Below are 10,490 nucleotides of genomic sequence, written 5' to 3' on the forward strand. Positions count from 1 at the left end.
AGGGGCAAAATCGTCCAACTTTTTCTGTAAAATCTGAAACAGAAAACAAACGACATCAGTGCGTTCAGGACGTCAAAATAAGTAAACTGCCCGAAAAGAGCTCGCCGGAGGTTCAGCCACGCGCCGCCGTCGGTCACGCGCCCCACCATAGGGTGCGCCTCCTCCTGTTGGTCATGGTTCCATGGTCCATTTCGCCGGAAAGTCAATAGGTTGGCCGGAAATCAAGTTTTCAGATTCGGTCAGAAAGTGGTAATGGCGATTTCCTTGCTGGTTTTTGATCGATTTTGGACTAATATCACTCCTCCTAGCTCTGATACCAGTTTGTTGGGAATCCTAGGAGTTCAATCAACCAAAACATCAAACAATAGAAGAAATTCTAAGGCAAAACAATGAAAAAAGGGGTGGAAAAATACAACCTGTGTTCGGCCGGAATTTGGACAGATTTTTCTCCTTCCTTGCGGCTGCTTTCTTCCCTTCTAATGGCTGTTTTTCAGGCTCAGGAACAGCCTTCCATGACTTGCAAATTACCTTCCAAGAGAGAGGGGAAAACCAATGAAGAACCACCACCCTTTGTTGGAAAATCGATCCTGACCGAGAGCTCCCCTTTGAAATGGCAGAGAGAGTTTACATAAGAAGGGGAAGGAAGTAAAGACCATGCCTCTGCCAAAAAACGTGGGAAGACCTTATTGTGTCAACATCAATACCATCAAGTCACAACATCTCTCCCAAGATTAAATCTCGGCCGTCGATCTTCATCCAATGGTCCACAAAAAACTGAATAGATGGTGTTAGGTGAACCATAGTCTCACATTATGATTCAACAATGAGTTTGAGCTGGTGATTGAAAAAGCTTACGAGGATAATTGTTCCATTTGGGCATGGACTGAATTGGTTTTAACTTTTTAAGTGGAACTATTTCATTCTTTATCTACTGTGGGAATCAAATCCAAATTGGACCAGGATCGACTGGCATTAAGAGAAACTTAATGAACCAAACTTGAATTCCATGGATATAGGATGCACTGCAAACTATTAAATCAACACGAAGATGAATAAACGTGGATTTAAATTGTAGTGTATATAGCATATACATGACTTATATTTCTTGAAAAGCACGCATCTATCTAATCACATAAAAATAAAATTAGTTCTACGTATCTTTCAGTATTTCTGCACATTGAAATATGTTGAAATGAAGCAATTATATACGTGTGGCCCATTTGATTCTCATTTTTATCAAAATATATTTTTCTCTCTTCTTTTTAACGACACATTCTTCATTAAAATAATATTACATGTAAGTAAAAAAAAATTCTTTATTTTTAATCCACACATTCTCCATCAATATATTATTTTAAAATTCATTTTTTTCATAAAAATAGGTGTCAAACACCCACAGTAATTAAAACATACAAGTAAAATTCCAAAAATAAGTTCCAGAATTTCAGAATATAATTCTTCATGATCATGATCCCACAGCATAACTTCAACAAAAAAGAGACCTCAAAATTAATTAATTTTTTTTTTCCTTGGGGGGTGCATTAGTAAAGCTCAAAATTTCCCAATCGAACAATAAACTATTAAACCTTACACAACATAAAGGAGGGAAATTTTGAATTAGTACAGTGACAATAAGCTGAATATCACGTTCCCTACCTCCTATTGCATGTTTGAGTAGATTAGATGACACTAGATGGTGTTCATTATACTCTTCAATATGATCTAATACTGGATACTAAACACGCATTTACTATCTTCCATTTTGGAGTGAAAGCTGGTCAGTAGCTAATTTCTCAGATTCTATATCTTGCCCTCCCCATTTTCATATGAGCTCTGTCGTTTGCTCCACCTGCAGATATAGTTTCACGATATAATTCCAACGGCATGGTAACTCTTGTAATGATAAATTTCACAATCAATAATAAAATCAAGAAATGTAGACTAATGAAGTTCCAAGGATGGGGAAGGCGAGCAATGGTGTGTATATTTTGCTGCATTGCAGCATTGATCTCTCAAAAACAGAAAAACCATGACGCAAGGCCTTAAGGTTGTGTACATATTTAGTCTCACAAGACTGGACAATACAACGAACAAGATTTAGACCTTTTCCTTTTCTCAATACTGTCTGGTCCCGTGTAGCACTCCATGTGGGTTAAGGGTTAAGAACAACCTCCTTCCAATTAGTTTTGTAAAGAACTAACAAGAATAGCAATGTCTGCAAAGCTGTTCCGGCTATCATGCCACCACAAAGTTCCTACAATAGTAAAATTATAAGCATATGAAAATTAAAATAATTCGACTTTGAGTAATATTAAAGCATACAAAGGAAATTTAACCATAAGCATTAGCAACAAGATGGGAACAAATTATCTTTAAGACTTTCAGTCAATTGAACAGAAAGAATTTAATTGTGAATAAAAGTCTGATTCAGAAAACTAGTATTGAGATTCTTTGGAACATATTTCCTAATAAGATCCGGATTTTCATTGTTATGCTAGTATTAGCTCTGTTATGTACAATGGACGAGGAATATAGCATTTATCACAGGTTGAATTTTAAGTTCTGGTCATTTACCTTCACTCCCAGATTAGCAACATAACCAAGAACTTATCCAATAGGCAGACCAAAAGGGTAATAAGAGGCCAAGTTAATATAAGCAACCAGGGCTTGCCATCCACCTCCGACAGCAGCACAGGTGAAATGGTCCCCCATGAAGTTAAGGTCGGGAAGTAAATGGCTGTGCACAATATAGACTGTAAATAAATAGAAGTTCAGTCGAGTACCTGATATCACTGGCTTAAGTACAGAACCATAGTCATTCCAAGAAGGCCAGAAAGGTGGGAAACAGCCCCGTTGCATACATTTGCTGCTGGTAAAAATAATGCTGAAGTGATTACTTGCCGCCAGTATAATAATCATGCAAAGAATACTGATCAAGAGTGACTGAAAAACTGTGATGTAGACGGAATATTTGGCTGCTTGCGGTTGTGGATGTCCTAAGCCAAGCTCGTTTGAGACTCTAATACTGAAATGTGAAAGATTTGGCTGTTAGAACTTTTTATGATGGATAGACAACATCAGAGGAAACGAAACAAGATAAACAGGAATCAAGAATATAAACATATTGTCTCCAGCAGTAAAATCTCATCAAGTTTATCAGGAATAAGGCTTAATCTTCTGTTGTTTTATACGTCATTTTCACCATACAGCATACACGTCACTATCAAAATTCAACATACATAGACAGAGAAGAAAATATAAATTGCCGATATGAAGTGGTCCTTTTACCTTGTAGCAGCATTGATTCCAATGAAAATCATGGCTTCCCACCCAATGACGTTCATGCTGAAAAATAAACCATCAACTGAAAAAACTTAAGACTGGTAGAGAATGTCAAAAACTAAAAAACTCATGTTCATAACATAGATGAAGCAGTTCAACATAGTCTTTGATGAAATAATGAATCTAGACTGTATATGAGGGGGGCATGTTGAAAACCAAATTTATGTGGGCGTGCGCGTGTTCTAACAACTTAAGCATTTGGATGAGAGTTAAACACAAGGCATTAACGCTCAACTTAAGGGGGACCCTAACAAATGTCCATATCTCCTTAAAGGCGGACCCTGAAAATCCCTTCCAACCATCCTTACACCAACCAACGACTTACACAAACTGCGCAATTGCAGTGCCCCAACTCGTAAGATCATACGCTGCTGCGCTGGATGTGCCCCATCCAAATACATAAACAAAAAGCCAACGGGTGAAAACTTGCAGGACTAGTGCAAGGAATGCAAGCCATGCAAGCTCAGAAACTTTGCTCTGAGCTTGAAGAAACTTCTGAGTCGGAAATGTGACAGCAAGCAAGAACAGCTGAGGGACGATCATCAATGTGCATACTCCAGCCAGATTCGCAATTTCATCACTTTGTCCGAGGACCTTGAGGATTGGGGTTACAAATATGTAGAGTGGCAAATAGAATTATCATGAGAGTTGTATGTAAACACCAAGCATATGAACTTTTCCTGCACCAAATGCCTGCCCACATAGTGTCTCAAGGGCACTTCCCATTCCAAGCTACACGTTGCAAACGAATGTAAGACTCCGTCTATTTGATGATTATATGCAGCATATATCTCAATGACATGTTTGGTACACGCTTGAAAAGAAAGCACTAGCCAGTATTCTTGTCCATAATTTACGTACCAAACATGTCATAATAGATAAGAACAGTTAGCCAAGCCTAGGATACAGTCCACTTCAATTCCAAGACAAATAACTAGGCAATGTATTTAAAAAATATCAGAGAAAATTATGAACTAAAGGCCTTAGATAGTTGAAATTATGCCGTCTTTCACCAGTACACTCCCTTACTAGTCTATTCAATATATTACTTTTTGCTCACTTAAATAGCAAAAAACTGCCATGGTACTTCAAAAAATAATTAAATGAATCCAACGAATCTTTAATATCTTTAACGCGATCGCTTGGAGTGTTAGTATAGAAAACAAGGGCTTGAGCATTCAAGTTTTTACTGATATCTATTTATAAGAAAATTGACATGGCCCTGAGGACAAAATTGAATTTGGTCAATAAGTGAAGGAAAGCACAAAGACTAAATATTTTATATATTCAAGTTTGACGCACGTTTACACCGCTTGTCAGGGGATCAGATGCCGGTTTTGGAGCCCCAATCATGTTGATTAAGTTCGTGATTGGCTGTGGATTTTTGATGACTTCTTCAACAAAAGGTTGTAAAAAATGTGGCATATTTTGGCAGTACGACTCCATACTCATTGAAGAAGTCACATTTCAAAATATTGTTCTACAAGAATCCACTTAAAAAAGCACAACCAAACATGTTCACAATGTCCCCAAAAGTAACTTATGTACGAGAAATTCAATCCACGACAACCTTGTGATGACCCACATAACATGAAGAATGACAGAAGCAGATAAGTTTAATTAATTATTTTCACAGCCAGGGTGTTGGACCATAATATCCCCATTTTGCACGTACAACGTTTGGTACAAATTCTTTAAAATTATTTTGATCAGAAATTCATTTTCAACCTCACCGAGTCACCATCTCTCCTTAAATGATGATTTTTCTCTAATTCTTAATTATACATTCTCCTAAAAATTCACTTTCCACAAAATTTATGTCAAACATGACCCAAATACATAAATTAATGCATACTGCTTGAATTTCAAAGCACAAATTCAAGAAAAAATTTCAAGTACACTATATATTACCAAAATTAAAACAAAACAAGCCTCCAAATCAATCCCCAGAAAAGGGAAAAAAATCCAGTAATTTCTTGGTCTCTTTACAATATACCCTATCAATTACCAATATACACTTTCGGCCACCGGCATCAAAAAATTCATAACTTTGTGACTTAATCATTGGAAAATAATATTCTTTGAAAAACTCATAATTTGCCAAACAAGAATTAAAGCTCTAATACTAACCATGAATCCGAAAGAGGTGGAAATGACTGAGGTAGCAATAGAAAGAATGCTCCATATCTCCAAGATGGCCAACAAACATGGAGGTAACAGAATTGGTTCCAAATTGGCAAAGAATTTGAAAGGCCATGCCTTGAGCCCTTTAACCGGTCGGTAGTCTCCGTCGTCTCCGATCAACTGGAGCTCGCCAGAGTCGTTCCGGTCGAGCAGCGGCGCCTCCATTCAATAAAGACGAAGTAGGTAAAAGAATGCAAGATTAATGACGGAGTGAATATCTCACTCTATAAATGTAGATATATAACTGTGTATGTATAGGTGGTTTAATAAGTCTTGCGAAGCTCATGCAAGAGAGTGAAACCATAAAAGAAAAATTCGGGTAAGTTGTACCAACCCGTAGGATGCAACCCCCATTTTTCAACTGCCTCAACTTGAACTTGGGGTTGGTAGAATGGGTGGTTAAGGAAGGGACGTACCTCATATTTTCATTCAAATCATAGGATGCATCTAAACTTTTTCCCCCATTCATGAGATTTTTTAAAAATGTATTTATTGATTTAAAATTCAATAAATAAGCGGCAAAGAAAATGTTATCTTTACAATATTTATATTATAATCAAATAACAAGGCAAAAGTGTTTCAAACGATCAATTAAGTAGTACTCGTCTTGCGGTTTTGAGAATAAAATATTAATCAAATTTGAATAGTCAAAAACCGTTCTCATCCTTATGTTCTTATATTCTAATTATTCTTACCAAGCTAGTGAATATGAAGTCTTTCCTTCTGTGGGCAACTGGATTAGGGGAAGGCATAGACCTATCTCGATTGATTTACCAATGGGTTCTCTTTTTCGAAGAAGACTCTAGGAACACCTCTTGTCAAAGTTCATTCACTCTATTGAGCTTGATGGGTCAGAAGGAATCAAAAGATGCAGTACTCCAACACACTCAAAATAAAACAAGGATAAAGATATAAAGGAACTATACAAGAAAGACATTGAATCGCAAAAGAAGCCAAATTTTTTAAAGGATTCACTGCTTTTTGACTCTGTAGCTTAGAAAGAATTTAATTTCTTTTGCTAACTTCCTACCTCCGACAAAAACTTATCGCAATCAAGTTACAGCTCCGTGGGAAGATACGAGATATTGCTACACTCATTCATGTTTTATGATCGTCATGAACAACCTTCTTGTTCTATCACTATATTTTGCAAAACATAATAAAAGTTAGGATCTTATTCTTTTACCTATGGTTTGAACTTGAGTATAAAAGAAAAGCCTACTGAAAATTCTCATTTTGGTAAACTTTGAGATAAATAATAATTCCCAATGCACAAATTTTATGGAAAAGGGCATAAATGATATTTTGTATAAAACGGTCATTGTTGCATAACTTTGCGAAAGTTATAATATTTAGCCCTTGTTTAAGCCCCATTTTCTCAAAAGCTCTTTTTTTTTTTTTTTTTTTTTTTTAAACTTCTTTTCAACCATATATTCTTCAATAAAATAATTTTACACGTAAATCAATTTCTTATCATTAACAATACATTCTACAAAAAGGTTTTCAAAATGTATTTTCTTTTTTCAAAATGGGGCTCAAACAAGAGCTTAGAATGAACTCACAGTTTTAAGGGACTTTTGAAAATGTCAAGAGTCCACTCCCACCTAAATTGATGTGATTATAACTAATGATGAATAACATTATTTGTTCACAAATAACACTATTGCCTGCCTAATCATACAATGGAAACTCCAACTTCATATATAATATTGTTACTTCTAGGAATCAAATGGTCCACTAGAGCATGTTTACAACCTGGTATTGGGTAATTGAAACTTCAACTTGAAAATAGGGGAACAATACATAACTCTTATATATAAGAATTATATTTCAAAACTAACAAACTTGTCAAATTATTTCAAAATCCAAGTGATAATTCCAATAAATAATATATATATATCCCCGCCCAATTAATAGTGCCCCACGACCACCAAATTAATAATATATCAATTCCACCCAAATTAATAATACCCCACCCACCCCACCTTTAATCTCGAGATTATAACCACTCCCATCCCAACTTGCAAAAAATTTCCAAAAATTAAAAATCTTTTACGTAGATTACACCCCACCCCCGAAAACCACCCACGTCGACCCCCACCCTACCCCACCTTACCCCAACCTTTAATTATTCCCACCCAATTAATAGTATCACCCCCAACCAAATTAATAATATCCTTCAAATCCACGCAGACCCCCACATCCATCCCATCCCACGCCACTTGTGAGATTTTTTCAAAAATTGAAAACATATTCTGGAGATTACACCCCAGGCCCAGACCACTCCTATCCCTCCCCATCGCCGAAAAAATTCCAAGTCACTGTATGTAATCAAATTACTGACCTGTGTTATTTGTAATTAATTGTAATTAGGTCAATCTTAACTGTATTTGAATGTTACCAAGTCACAATTAACACATACTTCGTCACAACCAATCACATTAAACATATTCGATCACAGTCACCACAAATAAATTTGCACACATCATACATCAGTACCACAATTCACCACCATTATCCACTACTACCTTCAACTCAAATTCATGAGCATTGATGCTATCTTCACCAACCTGTGTTCTCTGTGGCTAACTGTAATCAAATATGTCTTCGGTATGACTGTATGTGGCCAATCTAATTTGTAACTTTAAGTAACCAAGTCATATATAGTTACAGTTGGAATAGAAGATATTTTGAGCTTTTGGCATTAACCTGGTGAATCGATAGAAAGGAATACCAAAATTCTCAATCAGATAATGACCACCACTGCTAATACCACAATAATCTCACCACCGCCATCAACATCCCCAAAAATCTATAGATCAGAAATGAAACATTACACCTAAAAACCAGGTACAACTGTGCCGCTGTAGCAGAACCCGCGCACAGCTGCACTACTGCCCATGGACTTACTGTTGTTGCAAGTACCATCTCGGTAGCGACGGCGACGAAGCCAGGTGCCATTGCTTGCAGCAATAACGGGGCCTTGTGCCATTGAGCGCGGCGAAATAAAGTCGCCGAGCATAGTGACACTGACAAATATGGTACAGAGCGAGGGAAGAAGACATAGAGAAGGATGAGACTGAGAAATTTTAGGGTTCGAAAATTAATGAGTTAAATGTTTCATTGGGCATTGAACTTTGTATTATGTCACGGCTTACTCACCCAACTTCCAAAAGCTTCCGAGTGGCCACTGAACTTAGGTCCGTTGCACTCCGTCGCTCACCGGACAAATTTCGTTTCTTGTTCTGTCTATGTGGAGGATGGAAAATTTACGTGGCTGTTAAATGCATCCAAGTATGCAAGGAAATGCCAACGTAGCCTCCAACTCAACAAATTGTGGTTTTCCTCTTCCAAGTGTTCAAAATCATCTTTCCACCTATTTCAAAACCATCTTCAATATCACCATCTTCATCATCAGTATTTCAAAATCATCATCTTCATCATCAGTCTCGGCATTAGAATTAGCTTTGAACTTGGGTGACACAATATTCAACTTTATAACATTTTCAGATAACTTGTCGGGGGTCAACTGAGCAGACATAATCCAAAAAGTCTTTCCACCTACCTGATCTCTCTTTCTCTTCCTCATAAAGCCCAGAATAGATGGGTTTTGACTTAAGGTTTGGGGCGTGATTTTGGGGGGATTGGATTTCGATTTTCATATTTTCCTCCAAATTGAAGAGGTTTTCATTACACAGAGAAGGGCAAAGAGAGTTCCTAGCAAAGAGGTAAATGGAAGCAAAGAAATAGGTGTACATTTGAGATGCCCAATGTGCATGCTTCCTCGGCCACACATCCATGGAGTCCTTTACCAACAAAAATGAAATAGAAGAGATTTCATTTCGCAGAGAAGAGCTTGTTTCATTTTGAACAGGAAAACCACAATTTACTGAGTGGGAGGCGACATCAGCATTTCCTTGCACACTTGGATGCATTTAACAGCTATGTAATTTTTCCATCCTCATGTAGACAAAAAAAGAAACGGAAATGGTCCAGTTAGTAACGGAGTACAACGGACCTAAGTTCAGTGACCACTGGGAAGCATTTCAAAGTTGGGTGAGTAAACCGTGACATAATACAAAGTTCGGTGGCCAATGAAACATTTAACTCACCACCTGAATTTTAAACTTAATCCCCTTATTTATGAAAACTAATATTTAATTTTAGAGTTCTAGGCAATTTTCCCAGAAATTAAACCTTCTTAAAAAATAACTTAAACATTTGTAGGTTAGTTATTAGTATTAGATCATGATGATTTATTTTGAAACATCAACCTTATTTAGAGGGTTGATACAAACCTTAGTTTATCATCAATACATTTGGTATGAGATTTACCCCTAACATACAGTACTAAGCTCATGTTTGGTGTAGATTAAAATCAATTTTTTAGTAAATTTTGATTAAAGTTGATGAAATGTATAATTGAAAATATGTAAAATTTGTTTTATTTAATATTGTGTAGTTCATTTTACTAAATGTTTTACCAAAAGTTGTATAAAAATGTGATATCACATTTGGTGGTCCTCTCATGTTCTAACAAAATTCACTTTCCTCTTCCTTTTAGTGATGGCAAAAAAATTCGCATTGTCCTGTCCCGATGGGTTCTCCCCGTCGATGCCTTGCCCCTAACATGAGTCGCTACCATCCCTACTTCCTTTTTCTATATATTCGTTAAATGTCTTCTTGTGTAATTAACAAATTAAAATTGAACTGAAAAATGAGACATTAAAGGTGCGCTTAGTTTACTGTTTCGGACTATTTTTCAGTTTTGCAAAATGCTAAAGGCGTTATTGGTCTGTTATTTCTAAAAATGCATTTTGAAAAACGATGTTAAATTTGCAATAGAAAATTCAAAACTCAATTTTGACAATTTTAGCATTTCTATAAAAATTCTGAAAACATTCAAATCAAAGAAAACAAACATTTAAATAAAATTTTAAAAAATATAAATATAAAATTCTAAA

The 10,490-nt window shown here is 36.2% G+C and overlaps 1 protein-coding gene across 2 annotated transcripts; it reads right to left on the reverse strand.

Moving 5' to 3' along the window:
• Nucleotides 1–1,448: 1,448 nt before the first annotated feature.
• On the reverse strand, nucleotides 1,449–5,979 carry LOC111373639 (protein DETOXIFICATION 21-like). Of its 2 annotated transcripts, XR_002698974.1 has the most exons (5): nucleotides 5,473–5,979; nucleotides 3,289–3,364; nucleotides 2,784–3,025; nucleotides 2,104–2,254; nucleotides 1,449–1,849 (listed from the first exon to the last, which is right to left on the reverse strand). XR_002698974.1 is itself a non-coding variant. In XM_022996199.1 (4 exons), the coding sequence occupies exons 1-4, from the start codon at nucleotides 5,597–5,599 to the stop codon at nucleotides 2,181–2,183; spliced, it is 519 nt and encodes a 172-aa protein (XP_022851967.1). In that variant the 5' UTR covers nucleotides 5,600–5,979; the 3' UTR covers nucleotides 1,449–2,180. The 2 variants fall into 2 exon arrangements, 1 of the variants encoding a protein (XP_022851967.1); XM_022996199.1 differs by having other exon boundaries at nucleotides 1,449–2,254.
• Nucleotides 5,980–10,490: the final 4,511 nt, after the last annotated feature.

The sequence above is a fragment of the Olea europaea genome, unplaced genomic scaffold, assembly GCF_002742605.1.
Source record: "Olea europaea var. sylvestris unplaced genomic scaffold, O_europaea_v1 scaffold1148, whole genome shotgun sequence".
NCBI classification, from domain to species: Eukaryota; Viridiplantae; Streptophyta; class Magnoliopsida; order Lamiales; family Oleaceae; genus Olea; species Olea europaea.